General features: G+C 48.0%; 1 protein-coding gene across 5 annotated transcripts in view; it reads right to left on the reverse strand.

Annotated features, from left to right (window-relative positions):
• Positions 1-13,238, reverse strand: part of KCNQ5 (potassium voltage-gated channel subfamily Q member 5) — a 580,339-nt gene that overhangs the window by 9,366 nt on the left and 557,735 nt on the right. For 4 of the 5 annotated variants that reach the window (XM_060030362.1, XM_060030361.1, XM_060030360.1 and 1 more), the window contains one exon: positions 13,019-13,127. The exons of the other annotated variant lie outside the window; for it this stretch is intronic. In XM_060030362.1, the coding sequence (XP_059886345.1) occupies positions 13,019-13,127 (109 nt within the window). The remainder of the gene's footprint in view (positions 1-13,018; positions 13,128-13,238) is intronic. 5 annotated transcript variants of the gene reach the window in all.

Genomic DNA, 13,238 nt, shown 5'->3' on the forward strand with positions numbered 1-13,238 from the left:
TATAAGATATCATTATGAGGAAGTAAGGAGAAAGGAAAAAACATTGAAAGTCAATGAATAAATGACACCATAACCCAGTAAGTACCAAATGTAAAGAGAGTGCTAACAGCAAAATGAAACCGTCCAAGGTGGGGAGGGCAGGGCCTGGTGGGAGAGTAATTCAGCTGCTGAATGAGTTTTATATATCACAGGACCATCAAGAACACAGGGATGAACACATGTGGTTAAAGTCTAAACAGAGTATAAGCTTAGTTTTCTGTTCCTAAGAGACTGCTGTAGAGGCTTCCAAAACTCCTCCGTGCCAGGCCTGCTCCAGGAGGGCAAGGATGGGAGGCGTGCTCCCTGCCCATCTTGGCCACTGTATGATGACCCTTCTGAGCCAAGACCCCGGTCATCAGGGCCTGGCGATTCGAGATGGTTATACCATCCAGTCACCTCCGCTTCCCTCCCTCCACCCAATCCCCTCACCTTTCCAGGAACTGCACTCGGTTTTCGTGGTTGAAATCAGAAGGTAGAGAGTGGAAGATCTGGGAGACTAAGCTAAGCCCCCTCACTTCCCTGGTCCCGCTGGACGTCTAGAATGGCTTCTGTCTCTGCCCACAACGAGCTTGACCCGAGTACTCAGGGTCCTTGTCCTGGACACGGAGCTGGCGGTGGGAGGTGAAGGCCTCGTCCTCCCACCTCACCGCCTGCCTTGGGGTGGGTCTCCCATTGCTGTGCCCTTGCTGAACGGCTGGCCCTGCCCTGAGCCCTTTGCCTCCATTATGTCAACGTGAAGCCCTAAGAGTTTACCACCTTTGATATCTGGGTCTAGCGAGGGCTCTGGAGGTCAGGTAAGTTCCCAGCTACCAGCTGCCCATGATGCACTTAGCTTCTGCGAAGTGGAGTGAGTAGGCCGTTTTCTGCTTATCTGCAGGAAGAAATGAAGCCCAGGGTTCAATAATTCTAGATTTCAGGAAAGACATGAAGATGATGACAATTGAGGAAAATGTCCAAAGTGGCTATTAGACTATGAATTTGAAAGGCCTGTTAATTCTTCGACTTTTTTTTTCTCTCCCAGACCATTCCATGTCAGGTACTAAGCCTTCTGACTATGCGGTGAAGGGAAAAGGTGAGAGCTGGGGTTGGAGAGCCCCGAGTTGGGAGGAAGCTTGGTTCACACACGCAATCCTGAATGTTATGTATCTCTGCCCTCCTAACGCAGCTGGATGTAAATCAGAGGGACCCAAGGTCTAGACAAGGGGTTGGAAGTTCTTTGTGTAAAGGGCCAGGCTGTAGGTCACATGATCTCTGCTGAAGCCACCCGTGTCTGCACTGTAGCACGAGAGCAGCCACAGGCAGTACGTACACGAGAGCATGTAGATGTGTTCCAGGAAAACTTTACTTACAAACACAGCATTGGGTTGGCTTCGGCGCCACCCTGTCGTTTGCTGACCTCTGGTGTAGACACAAGGAAATGCCTTGAGGCCAGGCAGAAAAAGAGGCAGAAGACTTTAATAGACGCTTATAAAAGAAGTTTAATATGATCTATGTATTGCCTGGTAGAAAGGAGTGTTTGGGCAAATCATTCCGGAGTAAAATTCAGACCTTTAGAGTACGTTTAGTGATTGAAATGACAACACTGCCAGGCGGCACTTGGCAGTATAGTCTGCGAGATGGGGACTCCTGTCGGCCCCAATCTGCAGATAAGGAAACTGAGGCCAAGAACGGTTAAGTGAGTCGCCTGAGGTTACACAGCTGGTAAGCGTGGGATCTGAGCCAGTGTGGCTCCAGTGCTGAGCTCTTAGTCACAACGTTTTCTATTGTCTTAATGCTAAGATGTTGATATTTTAACACAAAATAACAGCACAGAAGAGATACTTTGGTATGAAAGGGCTCTTTTTGCTCACACGCCTGGCACAGAGTGAATGGCTTGTCCTTACTGGTGCTGTTGGAAGGGCCTTTGGAGGAGGACAGAAGGCGGGGCAGTAGGTTGCACTCTCACTGTCTTTTCCTCATGAGGGCAAACTGCACCCCTGGAGCTCATACAGCAGCAAAGGGCAAAAGACCCTGAAGCCAGTCTCCTCCGATGCTGCGGGTACCTAAGAGGCTAGGAATCCCGGAGGAGACCTACGCTCGAAACAGACATGCTCCGCTGTGACCACTAGAGGGGGCCAGAGACTCGCCACAAACCTCAACTGGCAACTGGCTTGAAACGGAAGAAATCTGCTCAAGCAATTTTCTGAGCGCGAAGAAATAACCACAGCAAAGTTAAACCCCGGGTGGAATATAGGCTATATATACACACAACACATGTGCACTTATAAGGAAGTGTAGGTGCATTTGTTGTGCTGCCACGAGTTACAGAATCTTGCAAAAGTCTTGTCCCAGGCCTCTGAGTCAGGGTAAAAACCCTGCATACGAATATGCAGAGATAAGAACGACTAGAAAACAGAAGCGACGGTGACTGTGCCACCACCAGACAGATGGACAGGCGGCCGACAGCCAGACCTCGTGAGGGCGGAGGGCTCAGCCGACTGGACCAGGGAGGCAGCTTGATGGGCTTTACGTAAAGGCAGCAGAGTCCCCAAGCCCCCGCTGCCCCTTGCCATCAGCCAGGGAGCCTAAAACACGCCGATGCCTGGGTCCCGCCTCCAGAAACGTCACTTAATTGATCCAGAGGCTTTATAAACCTCCTCGGGTGATTGGAACCTGCAGCCCAGGCTGAGAACGACTGACAGGTGGTGGGACTGGGCTGGGTTAGGATGGCCTCCACACGAAAGAGTGACGGCGGGTCCGTGTCATCTTCTGAGTCACACAAATCGTGCCCACGAGGCAGCGCGTCCGTGTGCCTGGGTGTCAGACCCCCAGTCACACACAGCCCAGTGCTTTCTGCCCCCGCTTCCGGAGTAAGACCCGAAGTTCCACGCGAGAGCCAGCTAACAAGTCCCATTAGCTTCTCAAGGACTGCCTTGGACGGGGAAGCAAGTGCCGGGTAATGGGTCCATTCATTCTCTCAATAAATAGTCATCGAGCTCCTCCTCCTGTGTGTGTGGGCCCTGGCTGTGCTGGGAAGGAGCTGAAGAAGCCTCCAGGGACCACGTGGCAGCCGTCCGTCCCTCTGTGGCGTCCTGGTGGGAGGAACAGTCCCCTAGCCAGGAGCTCTAACAGGACTCGAGAGCCCATGTGCCCAGAGCCTGGGGCCCTGGACGAGCTCAGGGTGGTTGCTTCCCTGCGTGATGCTGGAAAGAGGGACCGAATCAGTCACTCATCACACATTCACTGAGCGCCTACGACGTGCCAGGCTCGGTGCTGGAGGCCGGGGATCGGTCAGGAGGGCAGGCAGACAAGCAGGAGAGGAGTGTGTACCCCAGACTTCTCCCGCATGCACCCCCATCTCGGGAGAGATGACCAAATTCCTCAGGGCTCAGAAATGGCCGCCTGATGTCCCAGACCTCATGTTTTTGGTGTGGATGCACCCCACTTCATGTCGCTGCGTCGTGTCCGTCACCTCTACTGAGGAGCGTTCCATATCCACCTCTTTCGCTGTTCAGCAAATTCAATCCCCTGATTCTGACTCCCCAGGAGAGATACAGCATCTGTCCGCCTGAAGAGGAGGGGCCTGGGGCTCGTCCTGCAAGTGACCCAGGGCCTCTGGTCGCTGACCCTCTCCCGAGGCAGCCCTCTCGAGCCTTTTAGGGTCCAGTCAAGGGGCGCTGCTGATCACGGGGCAGATTCGGCAGCCAACCAGGCTCAGAACTTGATAATGTGGGTCACCACCGAAGGCGTGCGGATCACTAGTTGCGGGATTCATTAATGTTATTTTCCTGTTAATACATAATCATGACCCAGTAATACAGGTCTGCATTTGTGTATACGGTATCTAGACTTTGAGACTCTTCAAAACTAGTTATAGAATCGCATACCGAGACTCCTTGACCATCCTGTCATCTCAGACTGGGCTACTAGCCAGCGACTAAGGAACCCCAGGGTTGCCCGGATGCGCTGGCCAGTCTCATTTTCTTGCTTTCAGCTCTTGATAGAGACGTAAATTAGCCCCACTGTATACAATGTACCAGATGTCCTCACTAAAGGGGCAGGCAGATACCTCCCTTGGCTGACTTAGGGGTCGGGAAAGTTCTCTGGTCATATTGTTCCCATCACTGGGAGTAGGGTTTTTCTTCTAATGCTTAATATTGTTTTAGATTCAGGATTTAGTAAGTTCTTCTGTTCATTCTGTTTGGTCTTCTTTTAAAGAGATAAGAGTAGTAAAATGCAAGTAAGAACTTCTGGACACAAGCAAGTCTACAAGTGGGTAACTTGCCTTCCTAGGATTTTTGTGAGCACTAATACGGTAACTACATTTGGGCATTTTAATTTCCTAGGAGTCTAAAATCCTGTGTAAATTTTAAAGTGTGGAACAAATACGTAAATAAACAAAGTGCCCACACATGCTGATTGCTCCTGAACAGTTTTTGTCTCAGCAATGAATAGGAGATTCAGTTTAAATTATAGCCAAATAAAAGGTTAAAAATTAGATGCTGCCAAGTAAGTGCGTTTTCGGTGAACACACTGGTTTAATGCAGCCTCAGGGCAAAATGCGGTCACAAGCAATTATCTTCAAAACAGAAACAAACAAAAAGAATATTCCAGGGCTTCCCTGGTGGCGCAGTGGTTGGGAATCTGCCTGCCAATGCAGCAGACACAGGTTCGATCCCTGGTCTTGGAAGATCCTACGTGCTGAAGAACAACTAAGCCTGGGAGCCACAACTACTGAACCCACGTGTCACAACTACTGAGCCCGCGTGCCTAGAGCCCGTGCTCCGCAATGAGAAGCCTGCGCACCGCAACCAAGAGTAGCCCCCGCTCACCGCAACTAGAGAAAGCCCGCGTGCAGCAACGAAGACCCAATGCAGCCAAAACTAACTAAATAAATTTATATATATAAAAAGAATATTCCAGGGAGTATATTCGCTGATTAAAAAAATCTCATAAATGATCCATAAAATATTCCCCAGCAGCGTCCTGTACTGTCACGTGTCACAGACTTGGCTGTCCAGAATGACTTCATAGCGACTTGCAAACTCACCATCTCTGCTAAAACAGCAGAGACGCCATCAGCAAAGTTAGGGACTGGTGATGATTAAACAGCTTGCGGATTTAACAAAAACCCACAGTGGCAAACATGTGCCTCTTCTTCTCTATTTGCGGGGTATTCTTGCCTGAAGTGAGGTTTAAGAAGGATGCAGAGCTGAAAATACATTCTAGAGGAGAACGTGCACGCCTCCTGGAGTAGGTGCAGCACAGGTGAGAAAACCCGAAAACCTCAGCACTCGCGCCGGGTGACAGCAAGGCCCGCTTTGCACACCCTCAGAAGCTGACAAGTCATCGGTGGCTCTTCGCTTGGCTGATCAGACCCGAGCGATTTCAGAAGAGCCCATGTTGAGTCTTTGCTAGTTACAAAGAAATTCTTGACGCCTCACCTATGTTCCTATTAGCGTGAAAGATTCTCATAGGTAATTTGAAAAAATGGCTTTACAATCTGGCGTCAACCATTTTTTCTTTTAAATTTATTTATTTATGTTTGGCTGTGTTGGGTCTTCGTTTCTGTGCGAGGGCTTTCTCTAGTTGCGGCGAGCGGGGGCCACTCTTCATCGCGGTGCGCGGGCCTGTCACTGCTGTGGCCTCTCTTGTTGCAGAGCACAGGCTCCGGACGCGCAGGCTCAGCGGCCATGGCTCACGGGCCCAGCTGCTCCGCGGCATGTGGGATCCTCCCAGACCAGGGCTCGAACCCGTGTCCCCTGCATTGGCAGGTGGACTCTCAACCACTGCGCCACCAGGGAAGCCCCCTGGCTTCAACCTTTTTTGCCTCTACTGAGTTTTTCTCCAAAGCTCCCGGTGACTTCCTTGGTGCCGCTTCCCAGGGACCTCCTGGAAAGGAGTAGGTCCCCTTTCTCTTCTTGACCTCCAGCAGCCTTTCATACGGTGGACCCGCCGCCTTCCGCTTCCAACGCTGGCCCGGCTCGTCCTCCGCTCCGTCTCCTGGTTCCTTCTGTCTGGCTGCCCCGGGTCCCTCTGGATCAGCGCCTTCTCTCTTCCGCAGCTCCTCACGGTTCCTGAGCTGGAGATTCTGTGAGGACCACCGTCTCTCTTGCCTCCACTCTCTGCAGGGGACGCTTCTGGAAACCATCCACGTCTGTGCTGACGACCACCAAGGCTATCCTGGTTCCAGGCGTCTCTCCTGGCCTTCAGATCCAGGGCTCCACCTGCCTGCTGGGCGGCCCCTCCAATGGCACTCACAACAGTGCGCCGTTCCTACCCGTCCCTTTGCCCCAGCGCCCAGGCGCCTGTCTCACCCTCAATTCCTCCGCTCCATCCTCTCCAACCATTGAAATCCAAACCCTGGCGTCATCCCTGCTTCCCTTCACCGTGACTGCGTGGCCTCAGCCCCCGCAGATCCAGGGCTTGTTACAACGAGTGTCCCCTCTTCCCAGCCCGCTCCCGCGCTGCAGTCAGAGTCACCGTCCTGAGTGCGGGAGCGCAGCGCCAGCCTGGAGGAGTGACTTCCGCACGTGCGCCCTCCAGCTTCCCGGCCCGGCGCCGGCTGCCCTCGGCCTGGCCTCTCCTCTCCCGTCCCCTCCCCGCCCGCTGGCTCTAGGTCACTGCAGCTGCCTAGACACGCACGCGGGGCCCCCACGACGGCCCCTCCCGGCTCCAAGCAGGGGCCCCCTCCTCCTTACTGTTTGCCCCTGTGCCCAGCGAGCGGGAGAAGTGATAACATCTTGTTTCAGCGCAGGATCCGACCCCCCGGGAGGGTCTTTAAAGGGCGTCCTGAGGCCTGTGTGGATGGGGGCGGCAGAGGAGAGTCACGCCCACCTCTCAGGCCCACTGGACTTCGTGGGACGGCCCTGCGCGGCAGCGAGTCACCCACAGGGGCTATGGGGACATTGCCTCGTGCTGGGTGAAGAAACTGCCCTTCCAGCCCCTAACGGCGGCGGTGCTCTGGGCGAGTGCTCAGCGCAGGGCCTGGTGAGGAGGAAACGGCAAGGGGAGACAGCGGGCGCTTCCTGGGGGAGGGGATGGGTGCAGGCAGGCAGGCGCCCCCAGGTGCGAAAAAGGAGCGCTCCTTTCACGTGGGCCGCGACGGCAGGGGGAGCCCAGAGAGGAGGGGTCTGGCCTGAGCGGAGGATGGGCAGGAGGGGGCCCAGAGCTCTGGGTTCCCATGCTGCCCCGCACTCGGCGCTCTGCACACAGTAACCCGTGAAATCCTCACCGCAGCAAAGGTCAGCACCATCCCCGTCCCCACCTCACGATGAGGAAACGCCACAGAGAGGCGATGTGAGTTGCCCCAGGTCGCACAGCGGCACGTTGGGTTTCTTGGACCACCTTCCTTAGCAGCCCTGGGGGGCAGGGGGGCAGGAAAAATTAGCCAGCGAGGCCTTGTCAAGTCAGGCTGCAGCTTCAAGGAAGGACTGGGAGTCTGGGGTTAGCAGGTGCAAACTGTTACCTATAGAATGGATAAACAACAGGTCCTACTGTAGAGCACAGGGAACTATATTCAGTATCCTGTGATAAACCACAGTGGAAAAGAATATGAAAAAGAATATATATATGTGCATAACTGAGTCAGAGGGAACTATATTCAGTATCCTGTGATAAACCACAGTGGAAAAGAATATGAAAAAGAATATATATATGTGTATAACTGAGTCACCGTGCTGCAAAACAGAAATTAACACAACATGGTAAATCAACTATACTTCAATAAAAAAAAATGAACATTAGAAAATAAGATTCTCTGAGTTTTCACCCCAGACCTCATTTATTCATCTGATTCCCTGGAAGGCTGGGTCTGCCCCGGGGGATAAGAGGTCGCGTCCAGGGAGACACAGCAAGGGAATGCGGAGATTATAGCGCAGGGCTACCAGGAGATGTAAGGAAGAGGATACACCCCACAGCTTCTGGGCTAGCTCTCCTCCACATACTGAGTAATCTCCACCGCCTGGTTTCGGTTCTCCTCACAAGGAGAACAGGTTGCACCGTATTCTGATTCATTTCTTGCCAACTGACAGAAAACACAGTTACGTTAAGGAGAGCCACTGTTGCTGAGGACCTCGTTAGGAGTGGCCCTGACCCTAGATGTAGCGATTTTATGAAAAAATACTGGTGAGAAGCAGGCAAGCTTCGCCCACACGGTTCCCACAGACCAAGCTGTTTCCCCAGCCGCCCAGGCCTGTACACAGCCCTCGTGTGCTGTCCTGCTGTGCACTGCTGAGAACTTATCCAGCCCTTGTCGTGCGGTGGGAAAACAAATACAAACATCTCTTTTGTATTTAAAAAAATGATTATTCCAAGACCCTTTTATAAACGTAGAGTTGTATTGACTGTGACCTTTAAAATTTATTATTTCAAATACATGAGCATGTCTTAATTTTTGCGTGAAAATTTGCCCAAGACTCACACTTACGTAGGGTTCCACCGTGCCAAGTGCAAGCCTGAAAGGCAAGCCAGTCAGCCTCTTCAGATATTCCCGGATGTCTGATACTGCGAAGGATTATCCGGGTAGCTGAGGGGCTTAGTTTTAATCTGAAAATTTTGATATTGTGCCTGGGAAAATATTTTTCGAACAGTGATAGAAAAATTGGTGTCTTGCCATGTGTTATGGGCTGAATTGTGTCCCCCCCCCAGTTCATATGTTGAAGCCCCAGGACCTCAGAATGTTACTGGCTTTGGAGATGGGGCCTTCAAAGAGGAGAATAAGTTAATGTGAGATGTTGGCACAGACCCTAACCCACTCTGACTGCTGTCTTTATAAGAAGGGAAATTTGGACATAGACACATACAGAGGAAGGACCACGTGAGGACACAGTGAGAAGGTGGCTGTCTGCAGGCCGAGGAGAGAGGCCTCAGAAGGAACCAGCCCTGTGAACACCTTGATCTTTGACTCTGAGCCTCCAGAACTGTGAGAAAATAAACCTTTGGTGGTTAAGGTTAAACCAGTTGGTGGTATTTTGTTATGGCAGCCCGAGCAAGTGAATTCACCATAATACAGGGGACCCTGGAACAACACGGGTTTCAACTGCTTGAGTCCGTTTATATGTGCATTTTTTTCAATAAATATATTGGGAAATTTGTTGGAGATTTGTGACAATTTGAAAAGACGAACTGTGTAGCTAGAGATGCTGAAAAAGTTAAGAAAAACTTAGGTGTGTCATACATAAAATATGTAGATACTAGTTGATCTTTACCTAAGCATGACTGATATTTAATATAAAATTAATAATGTGTTAGTTTTCTTACTGTTTTATGACTTTACTTTCAAAGAATTTCATTACTGTACAGCATGCCTCTCTCTCTCTCATAATGGGAGAAACTGCATATCAGCCTATCATCACAGGGAAGTGTTTTTTTAAAAAATCTAACACTGTTTCAATACTGTATTATGGATGTAACTGTGATACTGTGTGCAGTAAAATTTTTAATAACAATTCATTCATTAGTGTACAAGCTAAGCTACCATGAAGCAATCATACTGCTGCTTCTTCATTATCAGTGCATGAATTGTTATACCTGTAAATAAATATGTACTTCTTTTTCATGTTATCTTTTCGTTTTTGATGTCTAGTGTTAGGAACACATATAACATCTATAGCGTTTTGTATCGTATAAGACAATTTTGATGTAGGTACTGATAGATGATTCATCTTGTAAGCATACTTCTGTATCAATAAACACAGTACAATACTGTAAATGTATTTTCTCTTCCTTGTGATTTTCTTAATAACATTTTCTTTTCTCTAGCTTCATTTTTGGTAAGAATACAGTATATACTACATATAACATACCAAATATGTGTTAATTGACTGTTTATGTTATCGGGAAGCCTCTGGTCAACAGTAGGCTATTGGTAGTTACGTTTGGGGGAAGTCATAAGTTACATGCAGATTTTCTACTGCATGGAGGGTCGGGGCCCCTAACTCCTGCATTGGTCAAGGGTCAACTGTATAGTTGGAGTTGGGTGTGTAGAATGTTCAAGAGTTTATCAGTTTGCTTGTCAATCTGTTTACTTCCCTGCTAATTTCATTTTTCTATTTAGAAATTAATTTGTATGAGTGGATGAAAAGAAATTTAACATTGTTTGAATTAAATCATTAACAAGATAGATAGAACTCTTGTTAAAAATAAGTTCAATTTTCACCCCCAGAGATGAGTTTGAAAACACATTTTCAACAACTTCACACACTCCAATTAAATAATATTTTGAAAAAAATCTGTGGTAATCCTGGAGGAACTATACAAAACTCAGTATTCTTCTGTCTTTTAAGGCATAGTTTGGAAATATCTAAGAATAGCTGTTGTTCACTACTATAAAAAGTGATGTCATTCATTAAAAAAACCAGTCTTGGTGAATTTGGGTAATAGAATCTAGATGAATTCAGAGAATGACCTTAATCATCTTATTGCCCGAGAATATTTATTCTCAAAAATAACTAGAAAATGTCAGATGCTGAATAAATATTAATAACTGAAAATAAGAATTCCTACTTTGCTCTTGTGAATGTAATCACATTATTTTCCATGCTGTCATCTCATACATATTTTCTGTTACACATTTTAATTTTAATTTGCCTCTTAGGAGAAAACTATTATTATTGTCAGCGCTACTGGAAGACAAAAGACATGTTCAGGTAGTCATATTAAATCATCAAACAACCAGAAGAGAACAAGGAAAATGCCAAAAACAAAGTCGCCATTTTAGAGTTGAGTAATAGATGGTTCACACTTGCCATCAGTGACATACACAGAAAATCCTGTTTAAGGCGCGCTGTGGGTGGTGGGCATGTTCTGGCAAAAGCACTCTAGTCAATTGATGTTCAGTTTGTTATGTAATTAAACTCATGAAAAGGACACTTTTGCATATGACTTAGGAACTTATACCTGCAAATCCTTTTCAGAAGTGCTAACTGAGGTGGTTGGTCCTTTAATGTTTAGACATTAAGTTCTATCATGAGTCAAAGATTTCCAATTAAGTTATTAACTACTGAGTGTAGCTATTATGTTTTTACAGAATCCAACAATTTTAAATGAAGCTTAGAAGTGATTAAAAAAAAAAAACCGCACCAAGCAGAATCAGGATACAGGGAAGAAAAGCACCCCATCAAGAGTTATGAAGTAGCAAGCAGAAAGCTTCCAAAATCCACAAAAAGGAGAGACGTGTAAATAATAAAGTTCCTGTTAAAAATAAGAAGCAAGAAAGAATTCTGAAGAGCAAGGGAATTCTGCAAGGGACTTTACAAAAACCAGTCAAGTTTCCAGAGGAAGGGATAATAGCAAAGTAAAGCGCAAGCTGCTGCTCGAGCGCTGAGCTGGCAGAATAAACCTATTTCATTTTCCTTTTTGCAGCTCAGGATTCTTTGTGCAGGTTGTGAGGCAAAAGCAGAAAGCTTCAGAAGGTCTCGGGAAAGGACACAAATTGGGTTAAGTATGACTTTTAGGAAACTTAATCTGGTCCCTTAGATAAGATTTTACTGTACTTGCTGCAAATTAGACCAGGGGTCTCTGCTGGCTGTAAGGAACGGATGGAAAGAATGTTGAGGTCACTTCGGGGCCAGCAATGCCCCATAGAGCTTCCTGCCCTGATGGAAATGTACGATGTCTTCTCTGCCCAACACAGAAGTCACTGGCTATGCGTGACCACCGAGCACTTTAAATGTGGCCGTGCCACTGATGAACTGAACTTTACATTTTATTCCGTTTTAATTAATTCAAATTTGAATCGCCTGGTGTGACCAGTGGCTACAGTGTTGGACGGCGCAGGACAGATCCTTTCCATCCCTTTAACTGAAGGCTGTAGACCTCATTTTACTACGTATCCTTGGGTTTTCTGGGATTAAATATTACCCAAGGCTTCTGGGATCCCCCGGGGCAGGGCGATCATATCATTGTCCAAACTGGGAGACTTTGAGAAGGACATGGAGTGTCAGTAACAGTCATGATGAGACGAGAGGCCCAGGACACACAGGACGGGACAGGACGCTCCCCCATCCACAGGGTTGTTGCTCGTAGGTTCTAGAGGGAAGTAAGTAGGCTTGACTTCACTTCTGTTTAGGTGGCTGCTACAGATAATGTTTAAGTACCTTCTGGGCACACATTTTCATCATATCATGATTTTCTTTGCCCCTGTAAACATTTACCAAAGTCTTTATAACGCATCTCTACTCTCCCAGTGACCCCCGACCACAGAGTACAGCAACGTCTAACAGGATGCTCAGACCAGAAGCACATAATCCATTATACTGATGTCTGAGCTTAGACTGAGTATCTGGGTAGCTAAACTGGGTTGGATATTTTCAGCTTTCCTCAGGCTTTCTGGTAAGAGGCAGGAAAAGCCAAAAAGAGCAGAGGCATTTCTTTGCAGTCGCTCTGCATTCCCTGACAGATACACGTTCTCCCAAAGGGATGACACAGGGCAGGCTGAACAGCAGCAGTTCATTTAGTCCGGATTCTGGATTGTTTGGGGGAGTGGATCCTGGAAATACAAGTTGCTTGGGACCCTCTCAGTTTTCTGCCATCAGCAGAGGAAGTGTATTACAGTCAGACTTTACAATTATATTTCAGCAACCCCCTGCAGAACACACAGGTTTCCCATGGTCAGAAGTCAGCCTGCTTTGAAATAGCAAAGACGGACTCTTCTTCGACACGAAATACAGAACATGGATTGAAGCACCAAGATGTACAAATAATTTAGAAAATACAGTTGTGTCTATACGCAGAGGTCCTTAAAGCAACAGATTCACACAACAAGCCAATTCTCATGTAATCTGTCCGGTATGGCCTGGCTTTTCAAATCCCACCCACCTTTTATAACCCATCTCGTGTTGAACACAGTCAAGTTTTGTATTAAAAAAAATACTTCAAAATTTAATAGGCGTGTGGATGAATAGGAAAAGAGAAAGGAATTATTGCAGGAGATTTACCTGCAGGAAAGAGAATTTAGCAACATTGTGATTCAGATTATCAGGGAGAGGTTTTCACCAACCTGATCGCCCGAATGACAGTTTTCAGTGGTGGGGTGAGGTCCTCCACGGACACGTCACACTGGCATCCTTTGTCATCATACACGTCGTCGGTGCCAAGCGCCGTGTCAGCTGCAAGAAAAAAGGGCCAGTTAGGTAGCAGCATGGCGGCAATTTAAAACTTGTTACCGAATTGGTCTTACGTAGGGATGGCGGGGAATTCACAGACTCGGCTTAGCAATC

The sequence above is a fragment of the Delphinus delphis genome, chromosome 14 (assembly GCF_949987515.2).
Source record: "Delphinus delphis chromosome 14, mDelDel1.2, whole genome shotgun sequence".
Classification (NCBI taxonomy): Eukaryota; Metazoa; Chordata; class Mammalia; order Artiodactyla; family Delphinidae; genus Delphinus; species Delphinus delphis.